This window comes from Tetrao urogallus (genome assembly GCF_951394365.1).
Source record: "Tetrao urogallus genome assembly, chromosome: 2".
NCBI lineage: Eukaryota > Metazoa > Chordata > Aves > Galliformes > Phasianidae > Tetrao > Tetrao urogallus.
In genome coordinates, this window is record NC_136814.1 from 54,839,029 (window position 1) to 54,866,593 (window position 27,565).

At 43.6% G+C, this 27,565-nt stretch overlaps 1 protein-coding gene across 3 annotated transcripts; it reads right to left on the minus strand.

Moving 5' to 3' along the window:
- Window positions 1–2,771: 2,771 nt before the first annotated feature.
- MYB (MYB proto-oncogene, transcription factor) lies at window positions 2,772–27,303 on the minus strand (the record flags this gene model as incomplete). 3 transcript variants are annotated; one of them, XM_079550687.1, is made up of 15 exons in its annotated part: window positions 2,772–2,888; window positions 11,470–11,577; window positions 12,137–12,247; window positions 12,927–13,052; window positions 13,139–13,253; window positions 13,663–13,805; window positions 16,710–16,967; window positions 18,301–18,405; window positions 18,804–18,884; window positions 19,666–19,900; window positions 21,369–21,589; window positions 21,994–22,086; window positions 22,718–22,789; window positions 24,277–24,394; window positions 27,281–27,303. In XM_079550687.1, 15 exons carry the CDS (start codon window positions 27,301–27,303, stop codon window positions 2,772–2,774), a joined length of 1,926 nt encoding a protein of 641 aa, XP_079406813.1. The 3 variants fall into 3 exon arrangements, with proteins under 3 accessions (XP_079406813.1, XP_079406814.1, XP_079406815.1); XM_079550688.1 differs by lacking the exon at window positions 18,301–18,405; XM_079550689.1 differs by lacking the exons at window positions 18,301–18,405; window positions 18,804–18,884.
- Window positions 27,304–27,565: the final 262 nt, after the last annotated feature.

Sequence of the window (27,565 nt, forward strand, 5' to 3'; positions counted from 1 at the left end):
CCTGGCCATTCTGTGATTCTGTGATAATCTGTTTAAATGCCTCCATGCCCGGTACAGTTGCAGCTGGAGCCCCATATGGCAAGAGCTTTCCCTCTGAGACTGGATTGTATGCCTGGTGTTTCTTTCTTTTTCTTTTTTTTTTTTCTTTTTCTTTTTCTTTTTTTTTTTTGCTTTTAAGCTGTAACATGTTGCTTAAACTGTGGCGTACCTCAAAGGCAGACCTTTCCCCCTTCCCAAGTTGCATGCCATGCAGTCCTGCAGTCCCCTCACACATCTTGCACAAGTGTTTCTATGGCTCAAGCCCACAACCTTCACACACACAAGCACTCCTGCAGACTTCCTCTTCTCTGTAATCTCTACTCAGATCCAGGGTCCTGCCTGCAGTAACTGCTCCAGAACTACCTCAGGGTTGGCTCTCCCTAGGCCCCCTGCTACATAAGCCTGGAAATTGGTCCTTCTCTTCATCAATCCTCTCCCACTCCTTGTGCCAACCTGTAGGATCCTGGAAAGCTCAGGTTCCCCTCTCAAAAATTAGTGCAGTGCCCAATATGAGCCCAGCAGAGCAGAGGAGCAAAGGATGCTCCTATCATGGTACACATCCTTGCTGGGACATCTCTGCTCTGAACAGCCATGAGACTTTGAAGCTGCCCAAGCCTTTACCAGCAACCTACAGAGAGCTCTGAGGACTGAGCTCAATTGCTTCCTGCACAGAGTTGAACTCTGCTCTCAAGGACAACTTTGGAGAGCTTACATAACCATCAGCAAAGGATGCACTTCAGGATCCTTAATAAAGTTTTCCTGCCAAGTTGTTCGCTTTTTCTTTTTTTTTTTTTTTTCCTTTTTTGTAAGTCAATACACTCCCGCTTTCCTGGGGCTGGACATTTTCAGGTCTGCCCAATTACATGCTGTACCAAGTTTGGTGCTTGAGTCTCAAAATATATACCAACCTCTGGTTTCTTAAGAAAGCGTGGAAAAGTCTGTTATATTTTAGTAGAGGAGCTCCAGAATATTTTGCTCTTAACTCTGTTGGTCCCCGATCTGATGGTCCTCAATGAAGAAATAAGTTAGCTAGTATTTTGGGAGAAGAGCAGTTTGGCACAAAAAATGCATAAAGCCTCCCACCGGCTGAGGCTGACCTGGACTTCATGTCACCACAGATGTACCTTGAGCCCACAGTGTCCCATGTTTGGTCTTGTGCTGTGCTTTTTCAGCTTTTCAGCAACTGAGGATGTTGAGGCTACTTACGGTGTATGCAACACTCTATTCCTTACTTATCTAAGTGTGCTGGAAAAAAACCTTCTTGGCTAGATTGTTGCCTAGAACACTGCCTAAACACTAAAGATAAATAAGATTAGGAGACCATATGGGTTTAAGTAAAAAAGAACACACTTTATTTATCTACAAGGCAGTACATTGTCGTATAAAAAATTAAGTGCAGGTGAAGCTGCACCAAATGCTATTAAGGCAGCAAATTCAAAGGCTGTTATTTAAAAAAAAAAAAAAAAAAAAAAAAGAGGACAATTAAAAAAAATAAAATAAAATCAGTGTTTTGCCATACCGATAAAGATTTGGTATGGCAGTACAAAGAACCATGTATTTCTAAGAACCTGATTTAGTACGTGAGACCCAAGGTAGGGAACAATTAGCTAGACATGGAACAAAACAGATAACACGAACAAGACAGTGTTCTCCCAAACATATGAAGGTGCAATACATGCTGTTACGAACCAATGTGAAACAAAACCACACATTGAGACAATTAAAAAAAAATAATAATAATCTCCCAGGAACAGTGTTTAAAAATATTGCTTATTAAAAAAAAAAAAAAAAAAAAGAAAGGGCGGGGGGGAATATAAATGATGTAAAAAAAAATTAAAATAAAAAAGTCTGAAATGCTAGTGCATAGTCAATTAGCTAACATCAACATTTGTTTTCTTCCCATATAAAGCTCTACTGCTCCTTTTACACTAGCAGCATGTCTACACGCTAAGGTCTTTAGCAGCAAAACACAGTATTCATTTGGCATTTACAAAATTAAATTACTGAATAAAAATATAATTTTTCTTATAAATCTATGTTTCATACAGTAATATTTTTTTAAAGCAAGCTAATTAACCCCCCCAACAGAAACACACAACGTATAATGGTCTAGAACCATAAACAGAATGAAAGAGTATTTCAAGAGGAATGGATGTGTGAGCATTCACGAACTCGATCAGTTTTCCCCCTTTGCACAGACTAGCGCGTGTAGTAATGCTTTTTTACTTCAATATTTTACACCAATGCATTTTGTTCAGTGATTTAAAATACATCTGTTTGAGTACCTGCTCTGTTATTATAAAAAAATAAAAAACAAACAAACCCCCACCCCTGGATAGCACATCACTGAAATAACAATACTGGTGTATCACGTCTGCTTGATCTCAGAAAGTACAAAAAAAAATTGCCTGTATTGTAAGTCTGCACTTCAGATCATTAATTACTGATTAAAACTTTGTACCTAATAATTTAGGCAAGTATCGTTCATTCACTCAAAAAAAAAAAAAAAAAAAAAAAAAAAAAGAAAATTCTCTTAAGTTGGGTGAAATCCAACAAGAAAATATATGCTCAGTGACTAAATGCACTTCGTGCTCTCCCAACTGTTGTACCACAACAAAGATAGGCTCGTCTCCCATTCATGAAAAGTCCTCATGCAGAGGAACAGGGACTTCCCAGTGAACGAGGAGTGTTTGCCAACCATAATGCTTCTCCGGAGAAGTCCGTCGGCCCTTTCACATCACCAGAGTCCGGGTTGGGAATGCGGCCATGTACTTGCGTGCCTGGTCGGTCAGGGCCATCTGGTCCTCGGTTTTCCCGCAAGACGCCGACTCCCAAGCGTTGTTCAAATGCTATGTTGGAAACAAGAGGAAAGATTTGGGGTGGACGTCAAGGCATTTGTTTGTGGGCCCCCAGCTGCAAACCTGGCAGCAGGTATCGAGCAAGCCTGCACTGGGGTGCTGTGCCAACTCCAAAGAGAGGGGCCCCTCAGAACAACAGGAAAAAAGCTCCATCCCTGCATCTCAGCTTGTGACTGCAGGGTGGACAACCAGACCAGCTGCACAACAGCACACCAGCAGAGCCAGGATTCAATGGCTCTCAAGTTCCCACTCACAGTTTCTTCTCTCTAAGTCCATACTAAGGACTCTGATGACCTGAGCACAGCGAGCAAGCAGCTCTGTGCCCGAAGCTGCTTTCACCTGCGTGGAGCAATTAGCATGTGCCTGTGAGCAGAGCTCCTCTGGCAACAGAGGAGACGTGGGGGGACCCTTGGCAGAAGCAGGATTTTAATTATCAAGAAAGCCATTTTGCTTCTTGTGGTATTTATGGAGGTTAGAGACACCATTTAGTATAATGTTAAACTGAGATAAACATATCTGCACAGAAGGCTGTGCACAGTCTGTTTATTTACTCCCTACACATACAAGATGTTTCTCATTGCCTTAAGCTATAAACAGTAATGAAATTTCAAAGCTCCTGGAACTTACCAGTATTACACACACACTCATATACGTGTATTGTTTTTGTGCTTCAACTCTTTCAATTACTCAGTTTATTTGTTTTTCCACATTGAGATATTCACTAAACCCTGAATAAAAACCATATTAGATACAGACAGCTAAGCATAAATTCCAAAAATGTGCACAACCGTGCTCATGCAAGCTGCCTGCCAGCAAGGGGTTCATGGGACCCCTCAAGATTAAGAAGGCCTAAGCCCAAGATCCACCAAGAAACACAAATCAAGACAAACCTTTCCCTGCTTTCCTCTACTTTCAGCAAGGTTAATCTTTGCAGCTCAAGATCTACATCACTCAATGAGGTGGCCAAAGCCTTCTCAACGCTTAGGGCACCAAGCAAGTGTACTTACTGAACTGCAAACTGGCTGCTAAGAACAGAAGCACCCCAGGATGCCCATGGTTCTTTATGCTGCTCCTTCTAGTTGCTAACTGTGCAAGAGGATCCTTAAAGTATCCTCCTGAAGAATGCTCTTCGGGTTGTAAACAGTGTTATCCAAGACATGTGCAGTCAGAAGGCAGCATAGGAAGTGCAGATAAATTTCATTACAGACCCTAATCAGAGTGCTGCTACACAAGGACAGAGGTTCTCTGCTCTGGAAGGCTTGCAGCCTAAAATGGATAAAAGCAGTGAATGAGCTGTGTGACCATGGTGGGGAAATGCAGGTTAGTCCTCAGGTTCCCCAGACATAGCTCTCTCTTATCTGTAGACAAGTTCCAAATATTGTCTCTGCTACTGATGCCTTTCTGCAGGCTGAACTACTGCTCAGTTTCAGTAGGAGTTCCCTGTGTAAAGGAGAAAAAGGTCCAGCCTCAACTCATTAGTTTCTACAGCTTTTTGTGGGAAACCCGCATCTGTGAAATGAACAAACACACAGCTACCTCTTACAAAAGTGGTTCAGCCTGGGCAGCTTGTGCTGTGAGCCTTGGGTGCACACTGCAGCCAAAAGCAGGTGTGACACACTTTTTGCATATGACACGCCACAGATTCTTTTATACTTTAGTTAAACAACTCCCAGGGTGACTTTTTCAAAGGTGCCTACATCAGCTGGCAACCCACAGCCTCCTACTGATCCTCAGTGGGACTTGGGCACCTGCAAATACTTTCCCTTGCTATTTTAGAGGCATTTGCATCAGGGACCAAAGTAATTGTTCCCACAATGCCATCGGTTTTGCTTAGAAGTCAGGTACGGTCTGTCCATCTCAAAAGCAATTGGCAACTACAAAATATCCATCATTTTGAGGCAGAGAAATATGTGTCCATTCAGTACTCCCCCGTGACCTTTCAAAGCTTCAAAGTAACTGGTTAAGAGAAGTTAGAGCAGCAGAACCCTAGGTAACTGTAAATATGTAAGGGAAAGCCCATCCATCCCTATACGCCAGTTTTTAAAAAATGGAAGTAACTTGAGGCAAGTAGTGTCCCAATTTCATTAATTACATTTCATTGTTAGTACCTACACTGAGCTCTTTGTATTAACAGCCATGTGCTTAGGAAAGAAAAAAACAAAATCCCCATCCCGTATCTCCCACATCTCAGCAGGCTGCTGCACGTCACTCCTTCTACCTGAAGCCTGCTCCTCACTCTGCTATGCCAGAGGCGTAGCAGACGCTGCATGGGCTGCAGCCCCCTGTCCTCCCCTCAGAGCCAGCTGTCCCCACACCCTGGGGGAGCAGGGTCCCCAGCACACGTCTGCCCCAAACTTCTTACTCAAGCTCTCCTGGAAGGACAGCACAGGACAGTCCACATTACTCAATTTTGACCCTGGTAGTATTTTCCCAGAAATCCATTACACTTTTTTTTTTTTTTCCCCCTTCTCTTTTGGGACAATTTACAATGCAAATTTACAGCTTACATCGAGCTCTCATTGAAGATGGTGAGAGCTTGGCGAATACAGAAGGATTTGACCCAAAGTAGTGTATTCACTACAGCAGCGTATTTCAATTTTACCCTGGGGAATTCGGGTAACATTTACAGTAGGTATTTTTAATAAACTTTTCCCGTCCGAAGCCTTGGCTCCGAGCAGTGAGCACATAACAAAGCACAATGCCTTGCCTTGCCAGCCCTGCCGCGCGGCACTGGAGGCACGTGTGAAAGTCATCTGAAGGCGAGAGATTCGACTGCCGCTCTTGGCAGCGAGCGCTGGGTCCCATGACTGATGCACAGCATGTTGCCTGGGCTGAACATCCTCAGCTAATGGATCGCTTAGCAAAAAGGGAAAGCAAAACTGGAGGCTGAGAAGCACGGCGCTTCCTTCCATGCCAGAATCTCGGTGAGTATTGACAGGACTCTGCTACTGGAAAGCATCACTGCCCTGCAGACAGCAGCATTTCCAGGACTTATGAGAAGAGAGGAGACCCGGGCAAATAGCTTGGGGTACGCAGGAAAACAGCACAGAAACAAAATCGAAATGTTCCTTGTGGAAAACGCTCACTGTGTCTCCCCTATTGCTCTGCAAATCAATGGATGAAACACAAGAGCTTTGTAATTAGAAGCCAAATGGCTTGACCCAAACTCACTGACACTGATAGGCGTGCTTTCATTGATTCAGTGGATTCATTCCATTTCAATTCAGCCATCTAAGAGTGGGGTGTTCCCCTCTCAGCCAGTGGGGAAAGAACGAGACTTCTGTGGTATGATTAATTCCATATATGTCTTCCATTGGCTGAAAGAGCAGAACACTACTCTTAATTTTGCTGTTAATTAAAAGAGTTTAAGCCTTCTCTGCCAGTATTTCCACAGCTGCATTTTGCTCTTCCATGCACAGCAACTTCTTAAGTTACAACTGGGACTCGTGAAGAAGCAGCTATGCTACTGTGTGTTCGCATTGCATAAAATCACAGACCTCCAGTCTTTTCCTGATGTGTCATTCTCACTGCTTCATTTTTTTTAACCTCAGTAATCCCCTCAGCACATCCTTCTCCTGGCAGTGGGACTACCTCACTTATCCTGCAAGGTACCTTCAGCTGCCCTTGAGCAGATATGAGCAGCAGTACAGACTGTTTAACTGGGATATGCAGTTAAAGCACTTTAAATAAAAACTTGGACCATCTAGAGAAAACAGAACCATAAGGAAAGAAAACCTCATGGAAATTTGCTCTTTGGACTTTAATTAAAATAGCCAAAATGTTTTCAACATCTAGAAAGCCCAGACTACCAGAAGGTATCTCAGACTTTTTCCCTATTGCAAAAAGCTGGACTTCTGGCTAAATAATCTGCAGCACATGCCATAGAAAAGGTGGCTTAGAACAGAAATGTAGAATTCTTTCCTTTGCAGTGAAACGATCAATGCCATAGCTCGAAACAAAGCATTTTCCTTGCACTATGGTAAAGTATCATCTAGGACAATTTGGTTTTCTACTCCATGAGGATGAGAAAAAAGGAAGCCCTCCTAGACCAGTTAACTACTTCAGTCCTCTACTCCATTTGAGAAGGCAAAGCACCATTCCTGTTCCTCTGAGGCATGGGATGATCTTTTCCTAAATTCTGAGGTTTCTGCCCATTTTCAGAATTACAGCTTGCTACATGTGTGAGAATAGGATGGCCCAGCTCTCCAGCTTTTATGATAAGTCTGACATCAGTGCTAGCAGAGCTACTTGGTGGCACTTTTAAGAACTTAACTCTGAAGCCCTTCATTAGACAAAACCCATGATCAAAACGTATGAGCTTTCTAAGATTAATGCGAGAGATATGGAAATGGTCTGAGAACCTGCAACTCACATTAGGATATTCAACACCTTTCTAATTGTGACCTTCAGTAATTTTATTTTATTCACAAATCAGAACACGTTGCGAATGGCTGGTAGTCAAATGGTCCATTTTCTGCAACAGCTCTGCAGCTTCTCAAAGCAGAGACCTTTGCATCTGCAGCAGGCAGCTACATCTGCGGAGTTGTTCACAACCTAAATTCTGCTGCTCTGGGAGGAAAGCACACAATGGCTGACCTGTACTTCTCAACCACCTTTTGCTTCTGTCACTTATGCAAAGCACAGAACATGAGAGAAAGGATAACACCCTCAGGGCTACTTCTCTTTCCAGTGAAAATCTTGAAATTCCCAGGAACTGAGCACAGCATGTTTCCCCCTTTCCCCTTGATTAATCAAAGAAGGGAATAAGACTATGAGACCCTCTTGCTCCTCAAGAGTCACAGAGAGGAGTAAAAGAAAGGCTGCACTTGAAATGTGCTGATGCAGGAGGGTGTGCTGCCTTGCCCGTAAGCACTGTCTTACAACAAGCTGCAAATGAAATTCCACAATTCTTTTTTAACTGAGAAAAATAAGGTAATGACAGCTCATGATCATGAAAAGGTTAACCAAGTAACTGTTTTAAAATCCTTTAGACTTACTTTTTAAAGAAAAGGGTTACATAAACCACTGAAAGTCAGGAAATTCGAGCTGAAACGTGTCAGTCTGTGGTTAAAAAATGGAAAGTGACAGGAGCTATGGGTTTAAGAACATTCTCTTTAGCTTGCAGGTCTTTTACCCTGCGTTGTTTCCTTTGTTAGTGGGGGAAGAAGATATCAAAGCAGTGCTATTTTCTTAAAAGGTTCCATTTCATGGTGTCTTTTGATAGCCCGCAGGGTTAGGTGGATGGCCTATGATTTAGCCTACTTTTCTAACTGTTAAAATGTCTATGTTAGGATAGTTTGTATTGTGCACTGCTACTTGTGTCACTGGCTACAGAACATAATGTGAAATAAAACGTAACTTTTAGACAGGAACAGCCAGGAACATCATTTTTATGTAACCTCTTATTTGGTGCAGTTCAAGCGAAACCCAGTACAGATCTTCAGTCTGCCTCAATAAGGTCTTCAGACATTATCCCAAAATCTTAACCCTTGAAGAATTTCTTGACGAAGCCAAGATCTCTCTGCAGTGAGACTGAGTATAGTTTGAGTGACAAAAATGTAGGATACTGGTTGTAGCTAGCTCCAACAAATATAAAACAAAAGTACTTGGGATTCATGCAATGCACTCTAAGCCCAGTTCCACCCTAAGACAACACAGTGGGATGGCGAGACATCTCCTGTTCCTGACAGTAAAAGAACATCCCATACACAACCATGAGATTTACTGTGCAGGACAAAAGTGCTGGCTGAATCTTCATACCTTACCAGAAAAACCCTACATACGGATGCTAATACACCCAACATTTTATGAAGAGGGGAACAAACAAGAGTGTAAACCCAAGTTTCTCTACTGTTTTTCTCTCTTGCACTAGTGCAAAACTGATAGCACCCTATTCCCAGAGTGGTTATATCCAGCTACCTGTCTTTGCATGCCAAATGCTGTGACATACTGTTCCTCCCAAGTTGATGGTGAATCACGATGTATTCATCAGCAACTATTTACCAAGTTGTGCATGACCAGCTCTACATCCTGAGAGTTTGCATGGAACATCTGTAACTAACCAGACTCCAGTGAGTTTGTGGCCAGACACGTGCCTTTTTCTTTAAGTACAGGCAGTGAAAGTTACTAAAGCAATGAAAAATACTGCAGACTTATAAACATACTACTTCCCTCTTACAAAAGTTTAATTTAAAAAAAAAAAAAAAAAAAAAAAAAGAATTTTAGGAACAAATTGTATTAAAAGCATAACTGTGGGGTGAAAAAAAAGTGTAGCTCATTCTCTCTACTCTCTCTCTCTCTCTCTCTCTCTCTTTCCCTTCTCCATGCACACAGCCGAAGGTGGAAAGAGTGCTGTAATTCTTACTTGGACTAGAGTCAATGAAATTTGCTTAAGTCAGAAAGGTTGGATCAGACCCAAAGTATTAACAACAGCAATGTAAACATACACAGACACAATTATATTTCACTCCGAAGAGTTCTCTAGTGTTTCATTTCTACCTGCAAGGAATCAATGGATTGAGTCCAATATTTATACGTGTCCGTGTGTGTGTATGCCTATCTGTATATGGGCAACACAACAAATTATGAATCAGAAAGTGTAGAATGATAACATGCTAACATCTGATCCATGCAAAATGCTACAAGTCAAAACTGAAGCACAAATGCCAGCATTTTCAACCACTTTGCACCCTTTAGACAGGTCATGTCCTCTCCATAGGTGAATGGGGAAAAGCATTAGGGGCACAGCAGCAGTATATCCCTTTTGGCATGCATCAGACCCAGACCGTGGCTCTTTTCTGTACCGCACAGCACCAAATACCCCTCTGATGTGAGACCAAGCAAGTCTTACAGCGGAGGAAGCAGATGCTCCTTCCTAACCAATGACACCAAGTCCAGCACAGACAGCACAGTGAGGGACAAATGATACGGCGCTGTTATAAAACACCTGTGTTTTATTCTGAAAAAACTGTCTATGACACAGACACAGTTACCTCTAGCCTCATTTTTGCTTACATTTCAGCTGAAATGCTCAATGCTTCCTCATCAGCAAAGAGGGTTACATATTGGTACACCAAGAAGCTGAATCTAAGCATTCATTTTGGGGCTTCTTACAACTGCTTTGTTTTTTGGTTCAACACTTCTTAAGCACTGAAATGAGATGGAAAGTTCTTCTTAACTCAGTTTCTACTCAAGGAAAAGTCCTCTTTATCCAAACAATAAGGATATCTGACTTCTAACATGCAAAACTAAGGACTTTTCCTGACCAAGGAGTAAAGAATGGGATCCAGAACAACCTACAACCTGACTTATGTAAACTTCCTGACCAAAATCAGCATAAGTTAGGAGAGAAGGTTAAACAAGCTCTTTCATTTACAGCGGCTTGTTAAGAAATTATTTTTAGATAGCAGGAAACATAACATTGTTGTGCTCAAGATCAAAAGTTCCTACTTGACATGCACCTTAGATGCTGCATTTTTATTACAGGCAGAGCACAGGCAACCACCATGTAACAAGACAACACACAGCTCTACCAAAATGTTAGCTAACTCAACATTTTGCCCTAACCTTACTAAGGAGCACAGGATATGGCCTCTCAGGTGTGCCCTCAAATGTGTCCCCAAAGTGGGAGCCATGGGCTGTTCCACCATGAGATGGTTCAAGTTCAGTGCCCAGATGACCGCCCCTGAGCCTGAGTAGCAAGGACGTACTACTGATGTTTGAAATGCAAAAATGGGGCTGTGTGTAAAATTTTAGTAGCTTACATTATAATGCCAGGCTAGAGATCCTTGATGCAAACCCTGTTTTGTTCATTCTTTGTTATTGTAAATAACCCCTTATGTAAATTCTGAATAGAAGCAGGAAAAGAAAGGATTAGCCATGTAGACTGTCCGAAAGTCAGTAACTGCGGTGTTATTTATGGTTTCCTTTCTGACGTGACTCACTCTGAAGAATGACTTTCTCCCAACCCACCCACGTGGAGAAGGGATAAAAAAATCACTTATCCACCTGCCTCAAAAACAAAGGTTGTGGTGGAAGGATAATTAATCACTATCTAGACTGTGTTTTGTTCTCTGAAAGATGTGTGAGGGCCCGATCTAAAGCCCACACAAATTGACAAAAAGGCTGCTAAGGATTTTGGTGGGCTTTAGGTCACACCCAATGGAAAAGCAATTTATGTATTTGAAAATATAGCAAGTTTATACATTTGTTGTTAACACCAGGAACAACCACAGCTACCCAAAATCCAGCCTGACACCCGGCTGACATTAAAACAGTCACAATTTTAATTCTGCTCAGGGGCTCTAGGATGTCCAGGGAGTGCTAAGGAAGCACTGCAGACCATCACTCACATCTCCATCTCTGATGCATCGACAGAGCAGGCCCTTGGGGACAGACCCCAGCTCTGTGTCATGGCAGCACAGTGTTGGGCTGCAACTGGCCAGGAGTGCTGGCTGAACCTGTGCTGGCACAGCTGGGCTGCCCAGGTCCATTCTCCCAACCCAAGACAGCTGACAAGCTCTGGCCAACGCCGTACTATCAACATACATACGTACAAGTGTATGTTTGTTACCTGCAGTGGGCTAGCTAGTGGCCGGTTCCTAGGTACAGCAAATGTTTTGTGGAAACTGCTCTCCTCTTCTGACACTGGCATCTTTAAAATTGAGCTGGTAAGAAGATTCTGAACAAGGAAGGAAAGAAAAAAAAAAAAACGTTTTCAGGTATTTAAGAAAACCACTTGAATTTGAATGTACTAAAAGCAAATTCAGCCTGACTGTGAAGCAAGCAATGGTGGGCTCTGCCACAAATGCAGCACTCAGCCTTAAATTCTCAAGTACGAGAGAAACATCAATTTAGAATAATCTTGGTGAGGCACAGACCCATGCATAAGCCAGGCCCCCTTTGCACAAAACAAAGCAGAGCCTCTCGTTCTTTTAACAGTTTTAACTCCGCAGTCCAGTCATTCCAATACACAGATGCAGTAGTTCTCCAAGAGCACACTCTATGCAGACTGCACAGACTGCAACTGCAACATCAGCTACCTTCTATAGGCATCATAGCAACCTAATTAAGAGCAGGATTTTGATTATTACGTGTTTAATACAGGAAAACAATACAGAAGTAATGAATAATGCTTACTTGTGAGGAAGGTCAAACAAAAAAAAATTCTCTCTTCCTTTTAAGAACTTTCCAGATGTAAAACAAAATAATCATTTGGCAGTGTGAAAATATGCACTTACTGGCACATCTTCCATGGAAGATGCATGTGTAAAGAGCTGAGTGTTCAGGTTTTCTCCTTCCCAGTGGTTTGAGCAAAAAAAATTTCCAGCTTTATCTGTAGGAGACTCCACCTGAAAGCAGGAAAGGCACCGTGATAAAACCCAGCATCTAACTGACCAGAGAGAGATCAATCTGTCAGTTGTTTGACAAATTGAACAAATATTCTTCACAGCTGCACATAACACACATTTACAGTACTTTCTTTTACTGCAACCTTGCTCTTTGTTGAAAATGATGTTCAAGGTTCTCAAAAAAATCCCCTAATATAACTTTGAATACTTGCACTCAGTGTTCTGTCAGTATTCAAGAGTTTAATCCTCTAAAAAGGACTGAGAATATATGTATTTTTAGAATTTTAGTGACAAAGTGATATAATGCAGCATCCCAAAATGTTCAGGTTTCTAAATCACTCCATGTAGCTTGGTCCCCGTGGGGTTCTTCTATAGTCTTCACCAGTATTAGAAAGATTCAATCCAAATTCCTGTCTAATTTTTTTTCTTTTTAAGTTTCAAATGAAAACTGCATTAGAACAGCCTAAGCAAACCCCTGCTGAAAACAGCAGAAAGACTTCTATGGAAATCAATGGGAGATGAATTAGACATGCCTAGTACACTATATAGAACTGACAGTAAGATCTTGGGGCTCACATGAAAGAAAAACAGACACAGCTCTTTAATAGAAAAGGTATTGGTCTAAGTTTCTCAGCAAAGAGGGCTGAATTAAATTGCCTCAAGTAAGTTTGCGATTTACCTCTTGTTTGATTTTCTTCAGCAAAGGGGGTCCACTTTCATGTAGCCCTGCCACTATCGCAGATTCCTCTGACTCCTGCTTGATAACGTCCTGCAGATCTTCTACAAGATGAGTCGGAGTTTGAGGCTGAAAGGAGGAAACGTTACACACGGGTCCCAGAACATCCCTCTACACTAATATCAAAGCAACTTTTATCATTGTTTCCTTCTTACCAGCATCTTCAAAGGACCATATTTGATTTCCTGAGCTGCAAGTGCGTTTTTGAATGGAGTGGGTGTTCTTGGAGAGCTCTCTAATATCGACCTCTTGATTGCAGGAGTTCTGAAACTTTAGAAAGAGGAAAAAAACTTTAAAGGAACTGGATGGAAATATTAACTCCTTACAAAAACACATGCATAAAAGCAATCATTGTGGTGAGATTTTGACAAATATTTTCCTTCAACCATATAATCCGTTTTGCTCTTCTGTGTTCTTCTGGAAGAACATCTATTTAACTTGAATAAGGTGGAATGGCTTTATTTAAAAAAAAAAAAACAACTGATGAGCCTATGTGCATGGTAACAGCCTTCCTCTGCAGTTATGCAGTGGAAGTTTTATTCCAAACCAAGAAAAATCTGAATGCATTAGCACATAACTCTGCAGGAAGCACACAGTTAGCCAGAACTTTGGGTGCGTGCAAACCTGTAAAAAATGAACTCTCATGAACCTGGCAAGGCAGCGTGAGAAAAAAACTTACATATGATTTTCCTTCTGAGTTTTGAAAGTCTGGTCCCTGTGGAATGGGGTGGTAACAGCCACCTTATGGCCACACACCGGCGTGGAGGTTAGTGCAGGGTTGTCCAGGTTCAGATTTTCGTGACTGGGCGATGTGTTTAAGAACTGTAGACAGGAAAAGAAAAAATCAGCAGGGCCACCTAGATTGCGATGCTGACTTCTTCAGTTGACTTTACTGAACAGAAGAAAAATAAATGGTTTCCTTCTCATTGCCATAAGTGACTCTCTTGTCCCTACCATACGGGTAGGTGTGTGTAGAGTACCTGACTATGTGTAAAAACAATATTCTGCAAACTATCTGGTTAGAGCATTCAGAAAGTAAGGACTAATGTTTCTACTGTGGGAAATCATAAACAAGGTGACACTCCATTCCAAACAAAAACCATCTCTACCACTTAAACATCTGATGTGGATTTTTTGCAAATAGAGTGTAATTAATATCAAGAGCTTGAGGTAAGAAACAAGAGAAAATGAGTAGGGGATGTTTCATGAAGAAACCCTTTGGAAATGGGGTTTCTACAATTCCACAAATTTTTATTAGGGGAATCTAGATACTTCTGAAGCAGTAAATAAGGCAGATATGACAGGAAAATAAATTTCTTATTGTCTCTCTCAAAACAAAGTGCTCCATTTTCACAACATAAAATGAAATTTGCTGCCTACAACGGGTGTGTGTTTTCCGCTGACTGAAAAGGAGGTGGAGATAACAGTTTGAAGAAAATTGCTTTTCCATGAGTTCCTCTTGGCAGCCAAAAATATGGCTTCCATTTCTAGTATCTATAAATCTATGAGTGTTGTGGTATCCTTCATTCAGACACTGATTTACCAGGTTACCTGCTGGACTTCACGTGTACCAGATTAGAAAAATACGGTATGTGTGAAAACATGGATTTTACTGGACAAGTGATATATGATTAAACTACCTAACATATAACTGGAGATATGGTGGGAGATCATTATCTTGCCATCTATATTCTTCATGAAAAAGTATTTATCTGACTTTAATGCCAAATCAAGGAAAAAACAACAGAAACAGACAAATGAAAACAAAACACTTTTAAATAGTGCTGCAGCTGTGAAACAAAGCAACAATGCACAGGAATTTCAAAGTGCACACTGGACAATTGTAAGAGGCAGACCTTCTCCTCATTCCTATTCCACTCCGCCCCACAATTAGAATTTTCTGGTTGTTGCCAGTTTGTCTCACAGCCTGAATGCTATTTAAATGCAGTTTGGGGTTTTCTAGGTCAATGAATCATACTGTAAGTGGACAGTGATGGAAAGTATTACCAATGATCAGAAATGTTTAACTCTAGTAGCTGAAGGAGTTAACAGCGTGAGCAAAGCAAGCAATCACAATCCCCTACAAAAACAAACCAAATCAAAAAGAAAAACCCAAGCTCCACAGATGAATTTGAAAGAAGAAAATCAACAGTTAGCTTGCAGATGATCTACACTCAGTGGTGAAGACTAGGAATAGTGAGAAGATTCAAAAATTGAGTGAAATCAACGAGTGCAACGGTAATTAGTCATTTGTTCCGAAGGATTAGTTTCTAAATTGTTAACACTGCAGTGACTTTTGAGAATTAGTAACAGCTGTGCAGAAGTCTTGATCTACCTGCGAGGGAGAGAAGGGCAGGCTTTTGACAGGGGAGTGCTTAGAAGTTGAGCTGCTGCCATCAGCCAGTTCCAAGGTGCTACTGGGGCTACTGGCTAAGGGGCTGGCATGCCCTCTCCTTTTGCGAAGGACCAACGGAGTCGCACTGCCCTGCGAGGCAGACAAGGACTTTGGTGAGCCAGGAGGGCCCTGACTTGACATGGTTTTGCTCAGGTTTGAGGTGGGGCGTCTTGGAGGTCTACAAGCACTGGCCCCTCCATGTTGCAGCTGCACGGCTCTGCCTGAAGTAGTTTTGCCAGCCAGAATGTCTGTGTCTTCAAAGAATTCAAAACTGCTGAGATCACCCCATGATGAAGGATCCTGAAACAACGTGGGAGGCACGGAGCCATAAGACAGTATATAGTGCCACCTCATGAAAATGCAGTGTTAGGATACAAAGACTTTCCCAATTCAATTCTGCTTGACCGTGTTTATTTGTTTACTGATTCTCAAATCTCTTATTTGTGTTTTTGATCAATATGTCAAGCATATCGAGCTAGCACTCTATCAGTGTTGGTGAGGTCCTAAAGAAACAGTCAGTCAAATGATGTCCTTGCTATTGGCTAGTCCAGCATTTTCTGTGCAGAACAAAGACAAAAAATCGTTAGGAAAAAAAAGCATGTGCCTTAGACTCCCAGCCAAGATTGGTCTCCTCTGAGCCAGCACAACTGCTCTGGAGGTGCAGAAGGGGATTTGGCACTGCGTAAAGCCGACCCCTCCGCGGCTGAAGCAGAGTGCCACCAGCAAACATATTTCCCCTCATCATTCCTGTTACACACAGTAGCCGGGAGATCGCGATGTAAAAAGGACATGTCAGTGTCACTCAGCTACCTTGGAGTTAAAAACAGTGTTTTCAGTTCCTCACACATGCTAGGGTAAACCCTTTTTGCTCTAGGAAGCAGCAATTGATGCTACGACAGGAAATTTTAAAAAATGATGCAGATACATGATCAGCCACATGTAAACCTACAGCATGTGTCACTTCCAATCTAAAAAAGTATTATTTCACTGTTTAAAATCTTCCATGGTGTCTCTGCTTTTAGCTTAGGGAGATGCAACACAGTAAGAGGTTGTTTCAAACTCGTAATGTGTCATTCACTAATCACATTCCCATACCAAAGTGTAGCAGGAAAGGGAGACATGCACAGAAAGCAAACGCTTCCACACTCAGGGGCTTCAATTACAAGCAGACATATGTTGTTATTTCAGAAGCTAAGCTTCGGATCTTGTAGCAACTAGAAGTTACTCAGAAAAAAAACCAAAAACCAACAATACTTTTAGGATGGTCCCAGTTCCTCTCCCCTTACTCCTTGACCACACACAAATGCACCTGAGGCGACAGTTCTACTTACGGAGTCTATTAACTGGAGTGTTTCTGCAAATTCTAAGAGATTCTTAACATTATCCAGGATGTTGCTCTGGTGAACAATCATGCACCGTGCAGGGGACGCACTTTCCTCAGGTAAGCAACCATGATCCACTGGCGGAGATGGAGTACAGTGGTGATGTTCCCCCAAACAGGAAACAGGTGCATTGTCACCACTGGTCCTGGTATTGTCAGCAACCGTGGTGCTGTGCCAGCCGGGGTAGTTTGCTGTGTGGTTCTGTGTCTAAAGGAAGAAGCAAAAAAAAGGAAAGGAGGGGGGGGGGAAAGGCAGAAGGAACTTAGCAATGAAATTGCATAAGGCGTCAGATGCCACTGGAGGAAAGATAAAAGTGGTTGCATCATCATCTAAAAACTTATGCCTATGAAACAATTGTCAAGATGTTTCCTTTCATCAGTGCAAGACCTTGTTTTAAGTAATTTCAGCACTGTGTTTGTTATCCCAAAGTTACCTCATAATTCACTTCCAGGATTATGAATGTGTGTCATGACTAGTAGATTATCAATTTGTACTGCATTACTCCAAAAGTTCAACAAGTGTCTGCAAGTCATTTTCTGTGAGAAGCATGAAATGGCAGGGTTTCCCTAGTGAGCACTCAGCACTGTAGAACACTAAAGAGTTTAGAGTTAGAGTTGCTTTTGTTTACTTATCTCCTTCTCTTCTTCTATCCCTGTCTAACACTACAGCTTACACCAATGCAATGAAGAGGCTGTCAAATCAACGTGGTTAGGAAAGCAGAAGAACATATTAACAGAAGTTTCTTTCCAGTGTGATCATGCAACAGAAGAAATTGCAAAACATTAACTAAAGTTAAGAAGTGGCCAAACTAACGTATCGTGCATGCAGTTGTTTTTACTATTATTTTAAATATTACCCAAAAAAAAAAACCAAAACAAACCAAAACAAAGAATCTGCTGGCTATCACCTTTCTTCCAAAATGATTTGTGGACTCTTGGCTTTGGTGATGGTGTTAAGTAACTAAGTGAGGGTTTTCACATATAAACATTCAATGGCACATACAACAAAGTGTAAGAATTCAGTAATAGCCAGCATTTGTTCCACACATGCAGTTATGAAGGATCTACCATTATTTGGAGAAGTAAAACAAACTGTCAAACATGCACCAAGTCTGAAGCTTACAAAGTGTATAAAACACAGCTGAAGAAAAGAATACAACAGAGAAGAAAAATCTAACGTATAGGCACTACATTTTCATCACATGAACCATTGCACACTTTGAAAAACGCAGTTCCCATTGGTTTAAGATCTGTGGGATTTTTCATTTGAGTACAATCATCACATTTCCAACATTATGTAATGTTACAGAGCCCAGCCCTGCTCCCACTTTGCAAAGTAAAACACCTGCAAATTGAATTTTTTTTTATCACAGAATTTACAAAGCAGATACAGAGTATGCATGTGCTATGTTTCATCCTTTTAAAACAGAAATATAGAGCCTCGATTAGTATCAAAGGCAAAGGGGGAGTAAAAAGTTAAAAAGACAAGCACTGGGGTAATGCTGCTATCCCTCCATCCAAGCACACAGTGACAATCTTACTGGTAATGCCTGCTGCCCTTTCAGTTCATTCTCAGTCGACATTAGTAGCAACTCTAATTCCTTTATTCGTTTTTCTTTCTCAGGGTCTTCATCATTATAGTGTCTCTGAAATTAAGAGTTAAGGGAAAAGAAAAGATAAAGGTCTGATAGGATGTAGCAACTAAAATGCTCGTGGCTTGCCGTTCTGTGGTTATAATAGCCAAATTAGACTCAAAAGATGAAACAAATGTCAATCGTGTTTTCCACTATCAAAGTCCCTGCTGAATTTCAGTTCAGACATTTGAAATGGAGAAAGCAAAATCTATCACGCTAGAAGACAACTACTGTGTGTTAAATTCACTTCAGAAAAAGCAATTATTAGCCAGGTCAGAACTCCCCCACCTTCCCCATTTTCTCTCTTCACACATATTACATTAAAATGTTTCCTTAAGGTAAGACGTCTGCATTTTGACTTAGCAAAGGTTTAACAAATTGTCTCTCAAAATGATGTTCAAATTATCTACCTGAATAGCTGCAGCAGCTGGCTGAGGAACATTGACAATATTTACATGCAGTGCTACTGGATATGGGATCTGACCAGGGACCTAGGCCAAAAAGCAAAAGAGACTAAAAGTTATTACTTCTGGCATATCACCTGCCTACGTTGTGAATCTGCTTTAAAAACACATTTGCTTTTGCAAGCTTAATATTATAAAGAAAAAGCAAAACAAACAGCTTTTAGAACATGACAGTGAGTACTACAGAGGGAGAAAGAACATTTACAAATGGAGCATGTACCCTCCTGATGAAAAAAATGAATAATTTGTAGATTCATTTGTGAGATGTTTCTATCTCAAAAAAAAAACAAAAGATGCAATTCTTTTATCATCTAAAACTATATTGTAAGCATTTAAAGCAGAGGCCTGTTTAATTATTAATTTCATTATTAATTGTTAATAGGAATGGAATCAGATTAAAACACTACTGTTTACTTGGTTCTGATAGGGAATCCATTCACAGAGTATGGCCAAAATGAACCCAGAAGATTTTGAGACAGAACACAGAGTTAATCAGATTTAACTCATTTTCAACATGTCTACCACACATGTTCACCACTATAAAAAATAGCACTCAAAACATTTCCAGTGGTTACAAGATGCTAAATATGCTGAACCTGACTCCACCTGTACGTCAGCAGTGGATTTGAAGCAGGCATATACCCATCACTGCTTAAGTCCAAACCATCCTCACCTGACCCCAAACATAAATCAATTCTCCACGAATGGGAAAAAAAACCCAAAACTTTGTTTTACTGGAAATCAACCGAATTGCACCCACCCATCCCACAGAAGGAAACAAAACCGAAAAGCGCTTCCAGGAGCTTACGTTTTGTGGCTCAGCAATGTGATAATAGGGGTAATCACTGCCCAGCGGGGCCTGGCCGGCCCCGGGGAGTGGGCCTGCGGGTGGGTTGTGGGCAAAGGCCATCAGGTGATTGCTCTTCTGGAAGCCGGTGGCTGCTGAGGGCAGCCCGGCTTTGGAGGACTCCTGCAGGTAGCCCTCCTGCTCGACCTTCCGGCGCATGGTGGAATTCCAGTGGTTCTTGATAGCATTATCAGTCCTGCAACAGAAACGTGTACGCATGAGGAGTGTTATAAGTGAGGCTAATAGGCAGGAGGACGCTGTTAGCATTTGTTCGAACCCTGAGCAGTGCTCTGACCTTCCCCTGGGCCTGGCCCTTACAAACGCTACCCTCGACCTCTCAGGAAAGATGCTCACAGTAAAAGGGAGGGAAAAAGACAACTGAGCTACTGTTGTTTATACGCTGCCTGAAGCATTTAAAGCATATAAGCCTGAAGTACTCAAACTGCAAGCAATGAATACCATCAGCTTCACCCCATTCCCATGAGGTGAGGTGACACTGAGCCCAACACTTCTCTGATGTTCCCCTGAAGACTACCAGCACCACCTTTGCAAGTCTTACTGTTTTATTGTGACTCACTACTAGAAAGAAAGGCTATGGAGCACAGCTGTCAAAAGACCAGCTTCCAAGCAACTTTCCAGCTGACCACCTAGGCAATGAGAGCACTGTACTCTGCACACAAACCTGGTAAACAACACTGCTGTGATGGCTATTTGCCTCAGAAAAACTGAGGTTCAAACTCTCCGAATCATGGGCCAGAAAAAGTAAACTTAACAAATCTGTGAGATTGTATACAGTCAGCAACAGTTCCTCCGCTTGAAAAATGTCACCACCACATAATAAGGTTGAAATTAATATCAGTGATGTGTGGGGGCTACATAGAAACTTTCCAAGTGGTAACTGCTTTCTTGCCTTCTTCTGGAAGGTGGAAGCAGCTTATGGAATACCCACTTGAAATGATATCACAATCTCAGGCATTGAAGATGCTTCAGCAAGAAACAGGAATAAAAATGGGAACAGAAAACCCTCCTCTGCTTACAGTAGTTGCTCAACACACTTTATGTTGAGTCACTTCTACTGTACAGTGAGTAAGACTCTGAATACCTAAAAGTATATGTAACTTGTGCATGTGCTTTCAATGAGATAAGTATTTCCAGGACTGCAGCCCAAGGAAGTCAGCTTCTCCAATTTTATATGAGGATTTATATGTGGATTATAGGTAAATACCTTCTGGATAATTCATGAGCAATGACAAACGCTGAAGCAGCCTTCTCCTAAATCATTCTGAGCCAACATACTGGATTTCACTTTGCAAGTGCACTCTTGGCTGAATGTAAACTAAGTTCCACTTGCAAGTCTGACTGTTAAATTATTTTCAATTTTGTCAATTATTGAACATACATTCAGGAAACTTGTACAGTCTTGCTCTACTTACTGCTTTTTTTTGTCTATGGCAAACATTAAAAGCATGTAAAAATGTCATGCTGTTCCATGTACTGACCAAACAGCACAGTTTCCCACTGAGACAAAAGCACATTGATGTCATTGGCTTGCCAGGTTTTGATTCCAAAATTTTCTATTTATAATGCAAAGGCTGAAAAAGCCTGCTTGAACCTACAGCTTTTCCCTTTTTTCCTATTTGAGAGCTGAAGGCATATGTCATTACCGTCCAGGCAGCAACTTTGCAATTTCTGCCCATCTGTTTCCCAGTCTCTTGTGTGCCTGGTAAATAATTCTATCTTCCTCTTCTGTCCAGGAGGTTTTCTTCACTTCTGGATTCAGATGGTTGTGCCACCTCTCCCTGCACTGTTTTCCAATTCTTCCCTTCAAGTGCTTAGCAATGACCGACCAGCGCTTTGGACCATATTTCTGCACGAGTTCTATTACCTTCAAAGAAGGACATAAAAACTGCCTGTATTTAATGATGCATAATGAATCAATGAAAGTTTTACTGCAGTGGAGAAGTATTTTCAACGACATTTTTCAAAATCGCTATAGAAAAACTAACACAAAATTAAGGTTCCCTGTTTCCCATTTACACTTTTACCCAAAAGAAAAAAATCTCGTAACAGTTACAGCATTTCTAGATTGCATTTCTACATTACAGTGCTATAAAGCAAAATTAAATAGTTTGCATAGAAAACTTAGAAATACTTAAGCACTGATAAGGCAGTATCAGTCCTGCCTCAGGCAGTTACAACAGTTAAAACCACTCAGCTCTCTGGAAATTTTGCCCCAATACATGAAATTGTTATTAAGGTATTAATTAAATGGAAGGGAAAACTGATTACCCTTTGATCCTCCTCTTTAGTCCATGGACCTTTGATAAGTTCTGGGTTTAACACTTTCTGCCACCTGTGCTGGCACTGAACATCTGTCCGATTCTAATGAAATATAAAACACACAAGTAGATTATTCTTTGAAAAAGATTAATGTAGAGTGATAACTCTCTTATCTATGCGCCTCCAGCATATTTCACAGCCAACTACGATTACTAAGAGAAAAAGGAATCATACAATAGGTCAGAGAAGAAGGTGCCCAACTATCATTTGGTCAGTGCAACTGTTTCTATAGTTTTTGCAGTTATGACTGTATAGCCCAGACTACACAACCTCAATCCTCATCCTCTGGCACAATAGCTGTTGTGCTTCTGCTACAGCTGTAGCGTTCACAAAACAATTCTCTTTTAAACCACTTACCCAGAGTTCACCAAAGCTACTTTTTTTTCTCTGCACTAAGACATTTTGTTTCAGCTTTACATTGACCTTTGATCATGCAACACTCCCTGGCCCCCATCTTAGTCTGTTTGATGTTCCCTGGCCCTCTCTGAGAAGTGAAAGGAAAATTAAGGCAAGGGCTTCACAGAATTCTAACCAAACTTTTGAGGTCTCCAGATGTGGAGGTTTTATCTCCCGCAAAAAAGTAACTACAAAAACCACTCCCCTTTCCCTTACTTGGAAACCTCTGATAAAGAGTTGTCACTAGAATTGGAAACAGAAACTAGTGTCCACCTACAGGAAGGAAATTGGCAATGACTTTCCAGTCTTCTGTGCCATTCTGTTCCACAAGTTTCTTCAGTTTCTCATCCTGAATCATTAAAAATAAATAGATAAATAAAATAATTAATATCATGATCTCTTATGATGCAAATGAAAGGCACTCAAAATTAAGTTGCCCACTTCTAACTCTGTATGTATCTATTACTTTTGTTGGCTTGTGTCTTGAGAGTAAGAGGAGGTGGTCTGCAGTCTTCTTGTGTTTTTAATTGCCCAGATCCGGAGGTTTTTCTTCTTCCATGGATTTTGGTAGGCTCTTTACAGTGCTGTAGGAGAAAGGCTGATTTTTTCCATGCTCTCTGACTCCCATTTTACTGCTCCCAGCAGTGTAACTGTTACTCTGTTACTGGATTTACAGGAGCGCTTGGACATTTTTGATGCCAGGCATCACAGCAAACAATGACACTGAGGCACCCAGCTGTCTGGGGACCTCTGGAAATCACAGCCTTAAGCTTTGAATGTCTTGCAAGTAATGGGAGTTCCAGTAATTTGTTCATTGCTGGTCCATTTACAATGAAAGCACAATAAAATGAGTGCTCCTGATGGCTGTGAGGGAGTTTTGCATGCTTGCAACAGCAAGAAACTCAGCCCAGTATTTTTAATGATAAGGCCAGAAATATAGACCCTCGAGACAAAAAAGCAGCAGTATCATGTATTGGGAAAGATCAAGATAGGGGAACTCACAAGAACTGCCCCAGGAGATAGGAGGAGGGCAATGACCCCCATGGTACCTCCCTGGGCACTCCTGGTCCTCGTGACATGGAAGAGGCCACTGGGCCACGCAGCCATCACCACCACAGCCACTGCCATAACAGCAGGCTGTGGATTGAAAAATAAGTGCTTGCAAAAGGTGACCTGCCTCTGTTTATATATCAATATACGTTGTCAGAGAGGAGAAAGTCAAAACATAACTCAATAACTGTATTAATGCATTTCATAATGAGCACAAACCAGTTCAATGGCCATGGGACATCCACCTGGCAAAGGAGTTTGATATCAGAATTTATCTGGAAAGTCAACACAAGGGTACCGTGACTAAGGCATTATTCTGACCTTCAGAGGCAAAACACATCTCAAATGCTCAATTTTGGTACGACTGGGTTTCTTTCTTCCAGCTTTTAATTTATTTCCTCTCGGAATCACAATGCTGCAATTAAAGTGCAAATTTCAAATGGCACAAAAGTACTGCAGCAGTTTCTGCCACAGTTGTTTGCTGCTGTGGGACACGGAGCACACGTCAGCTCGCACATAGCAACCGCTCTGAAACACAAAGAGGCAGTGGGAAGCACCCAGCACTGCCACAGGTGACTCTGTCTGCTTCTTCAACAGGGATTACAGAAGCTCAAATACCTGCAAGGCAGACCGTGGTGGACATTTAAAAGAAACCAACGATCCTCAAAGCGAAGTAAAACGCTGCATGTAACTAATAGGTCAAAACCATCTTTATTCTCAGAGCTGTCACTGCTACACTCTTCTTCTGACTTCCCCCATGCAGGAGATGACCGAACTGGCAATTACCTCTTCGCGGGTCCATCTGGTTTTCCCTAGGTGACGTTTCCCAGCCTTAGGAAGCAGGCCGTCATAATCATGGTCGTACATCTCAACATCTTCTTCATCGTCATCGCTGCTGTATATGCTGCAGCAGGAAACACAGCAAGACACAGAGCGGAACGTGAGGACTGGAGCTACTTAATTACACAGCACACAGAAAACACACAATCTTTACAAAGGTTACACAGATAAAAGTTTTAAAACTTGCACAACAAGATTTTGTTCTGCATTCTGTTGTTCTTGTATTCCGAACTGGTTCTGCTGTTTTTGGTATCCACAGATACAAGCAAAGGGCTGGCAGCCTCCTCACTGCCATGCATGTTTGGACCTGCTCACACTATTAGATCGGTGGTGAATTACACATTTGGCAAACTTTCAGCCAATGGGGGTTTCGAATTAGAACACAATGTTTAGGACAATAAAGAAAACTGGAGGCTGTGTCCATTACACAAGTGCACGCTCACAATCTTTAACTCATGCCACAAGTTCTGAACAGTGTTCGTGGTTTGCTATGGCCAATAGGACAGGTAGCTGCATGGCTCCCAAATGAGATATATGAATACAAAAGGCTCACCCATAATGACCTTGTTCGAGGCCATGTTTATGGGTCCTGTGTGTGAAGACAGAAGTTTCTGTGATGAAGTGAAGCCAGTGAGTGGTAGCATAAATGTGGACAAGCATACAGAGTATCCTGCAACCAACCAATGAAGGATTGAGCCACTTTGCACTGCCCATTTTGCTAATTCAAGGCTTTATTACCTCTACTCCATTTCTAAATACCTCATATTGTTTTTGACACACTGCTGCTCACCTCCTTCATGACTAAGGGATTTCCCCAGAGGCTATCAGGGGTAAAAAGGGCTCTCACCACTCTCACACTTTTCCCCCAGTGAACCAGGACGGCTTTGCAAACAGGGCTGCCTTTCTGCTGGGAAACATTTTATTTCCAACTTCTGTGATAGGAACAGCACTTTTGACACTCTGGCAGAGACGAAACTACAGCGCTCAAACAGAAACAGTGTTATGTTATGAGACGAACAACTGCACTCTATCTGATGGCACAGAGCTATGGGATGTTACAGGATGACTAAGGCAGTCAAATACAGTCATTTTGTAATAAGGCAATTCACTACACCCTAATTCCCAAGCATTGTTTATCCTGTTTTCCTGTTTTCGAGAGACCACGTTTTAAAACAAGCTGCAGCAAAGACGCAGACACCTCAAACGCGGGCTGTTGAGCACACACCCTTTAAAGCACGCGGGGTTAATCGCGCCTTCACAGTCTGCAGCCCTGCTTTCTGCCCCGCTCCACGCAGGGCGCTCCCCATCGTCTGCTTCCATGTGTATGCCCAGCTGCCACGGCGGCCACTCAGCGCCCGGGTCACGCACCGACAGCGCCGTCGGCCGCCGGGGCGGGCAGAGCTCGGGCGCTCATCTGCCATCAGAGCTGCTCGCGCGCAAAGGGAGCTCTGCGGCTCCCAGGAGTTTGGCAGAGGGAAGAAGCGCATCCCGCCCGCGCCGCACTGCTCCCGGAGCACGCTTGGCAGCGCGGGCTGCTCGGCCGGACCTGGCTGACGGAGAGCCCAGCGCGTTCCCCGCGTCCTCCAGCGGCGGGAGAGTATCCCGCGCCCTCGGGATACTCGGAGCCCCCACAACTTTCACCGGCGCAGGGGCTGAAGACTGGAGTCAGAACAGCGCCGGGCTCCCTCTTAGAGCAACCGGCTAACGGGGGGGGGAGGGGGGGAGGGAGCAGAAGAGAAGGGGGGAAAAAGCAAAAAAGAAAAAAGAAAAGAGAGGGTGGAGAGGAAATGACTCGCTGCTGCCGCTACCGCGATTGAAGGAATTCGGGCAGCAGCAGCCCCGCGGGCACAGCCCTCTCCCGCTCCGCTCCGCTCCGCGCCGCGCCCCGCGGGGTTGGCGGCAGCCCGCGCTCCGCTCCCGCCGGCACGGCCGCTCCCGGAGGCGGCCGAGTCCCTGCGGGAGGCGCCCGCGAGGCGCCCGGCCCGGCAGCGGCAGGCGGGGTGATTCATAGCGGCACCCCGCGCTCCGCGCCACCCCGCGCCCGCTGCCACGCCGAAAGCCCCTTCTCCTCGGGAGCGGCCGCGCGGCCACGAGCGCTGACGGACGGGGCCGGCAGACTGACGGGGAGAGGCAGAAGCGCGCCTCGCTCCGCTGTCACAGCGCAGCGGGAGGGGAGGGGAGAGGGGAGAATGCAAAGAGAAAGAGAAAAAAGCCTCCACGTGTCCGACCCGCCGTCCGCTGCTAATTAGACAACAACCCCGCGCCAAGCGCCCGCCCGGCAGCGCAGCGGCGAACGCGAGGTTCTTACTACCGCCCGCCCGCCCGTTCCGTCCCGTCCCGTCCGGCCTCGGCTCGGGCACGGTGACAGCTCCGCGGAGCGCACCCCACAGCCGCCCTCCGCCGTGCGTGCGGGCAGAGCCCAGCCTCGCGGCGCGCAGCCGCACCCGTGGGGCAGAGCCGCGCTCCTGTGGGGAAGAGGCAGCGGCTGCGAAATAAAATGGGGAAATAAATTTAAAAAAAAAAAAAAAGAAAAAAAAAAAAAGAAAAAAAGGAAAAAAAAGAAAAAAGAAGAAAAAAAGAAAAAAAAGAAAAAGAAAAAAAAAAAAAGAAAAAGGAAAGAATAAGAAAAAGAGAGAGCCCAGCCCCACGCCCGCCGCCCACCTGCCGTCACGGCCCGCCGGCAATGAATGAATGAATGGGACGGGACGCGCTGCCCGCCGCCCCGACAGCTCCCTACAGGCAGCCCCGGACGGGTGGGCAGCGAGCCCTCGTCCCTGCGGAGCGCGGGGCAGCGCAGGGCGCCCGGTACGTCCCCTCGGGGCGAGGGACGCTGCGGAGCCGGGGCGATTCAGGTGCGACGGGGGCGGCTGCACTGCCGCCCCGTTACGGGAGAGCTCTTCTCCCGCAGCCCCGCGTCCCGTGTGACAGCGCGGACCCCCCGCCCCGTTACCTGTGCCGGGGTCTCCGGGCCATCCTCGCGGCGGCCGCTGGGGGAGGAGGACGGGGGAGCCCGCGCCCGCCGCCGCGCCCTGCTGCCGGGCTGCGCCCAGGCGCTCCGCCGCCGCGCAGCGAAGTGCCGAGGAGCCGCGGGAGGAGGAGGAGGAAACAGGTTGAGATTAAAGAGTAAACTCTGTAAACAGAGATGCCATCAAACAAAGGGCTTTTGGACACTCCCCCTCCCGCCAAATCTGGCGCCCCTGTAGTGCGCAGGCGCCGAGTGGCGGCCCCGTGCCGC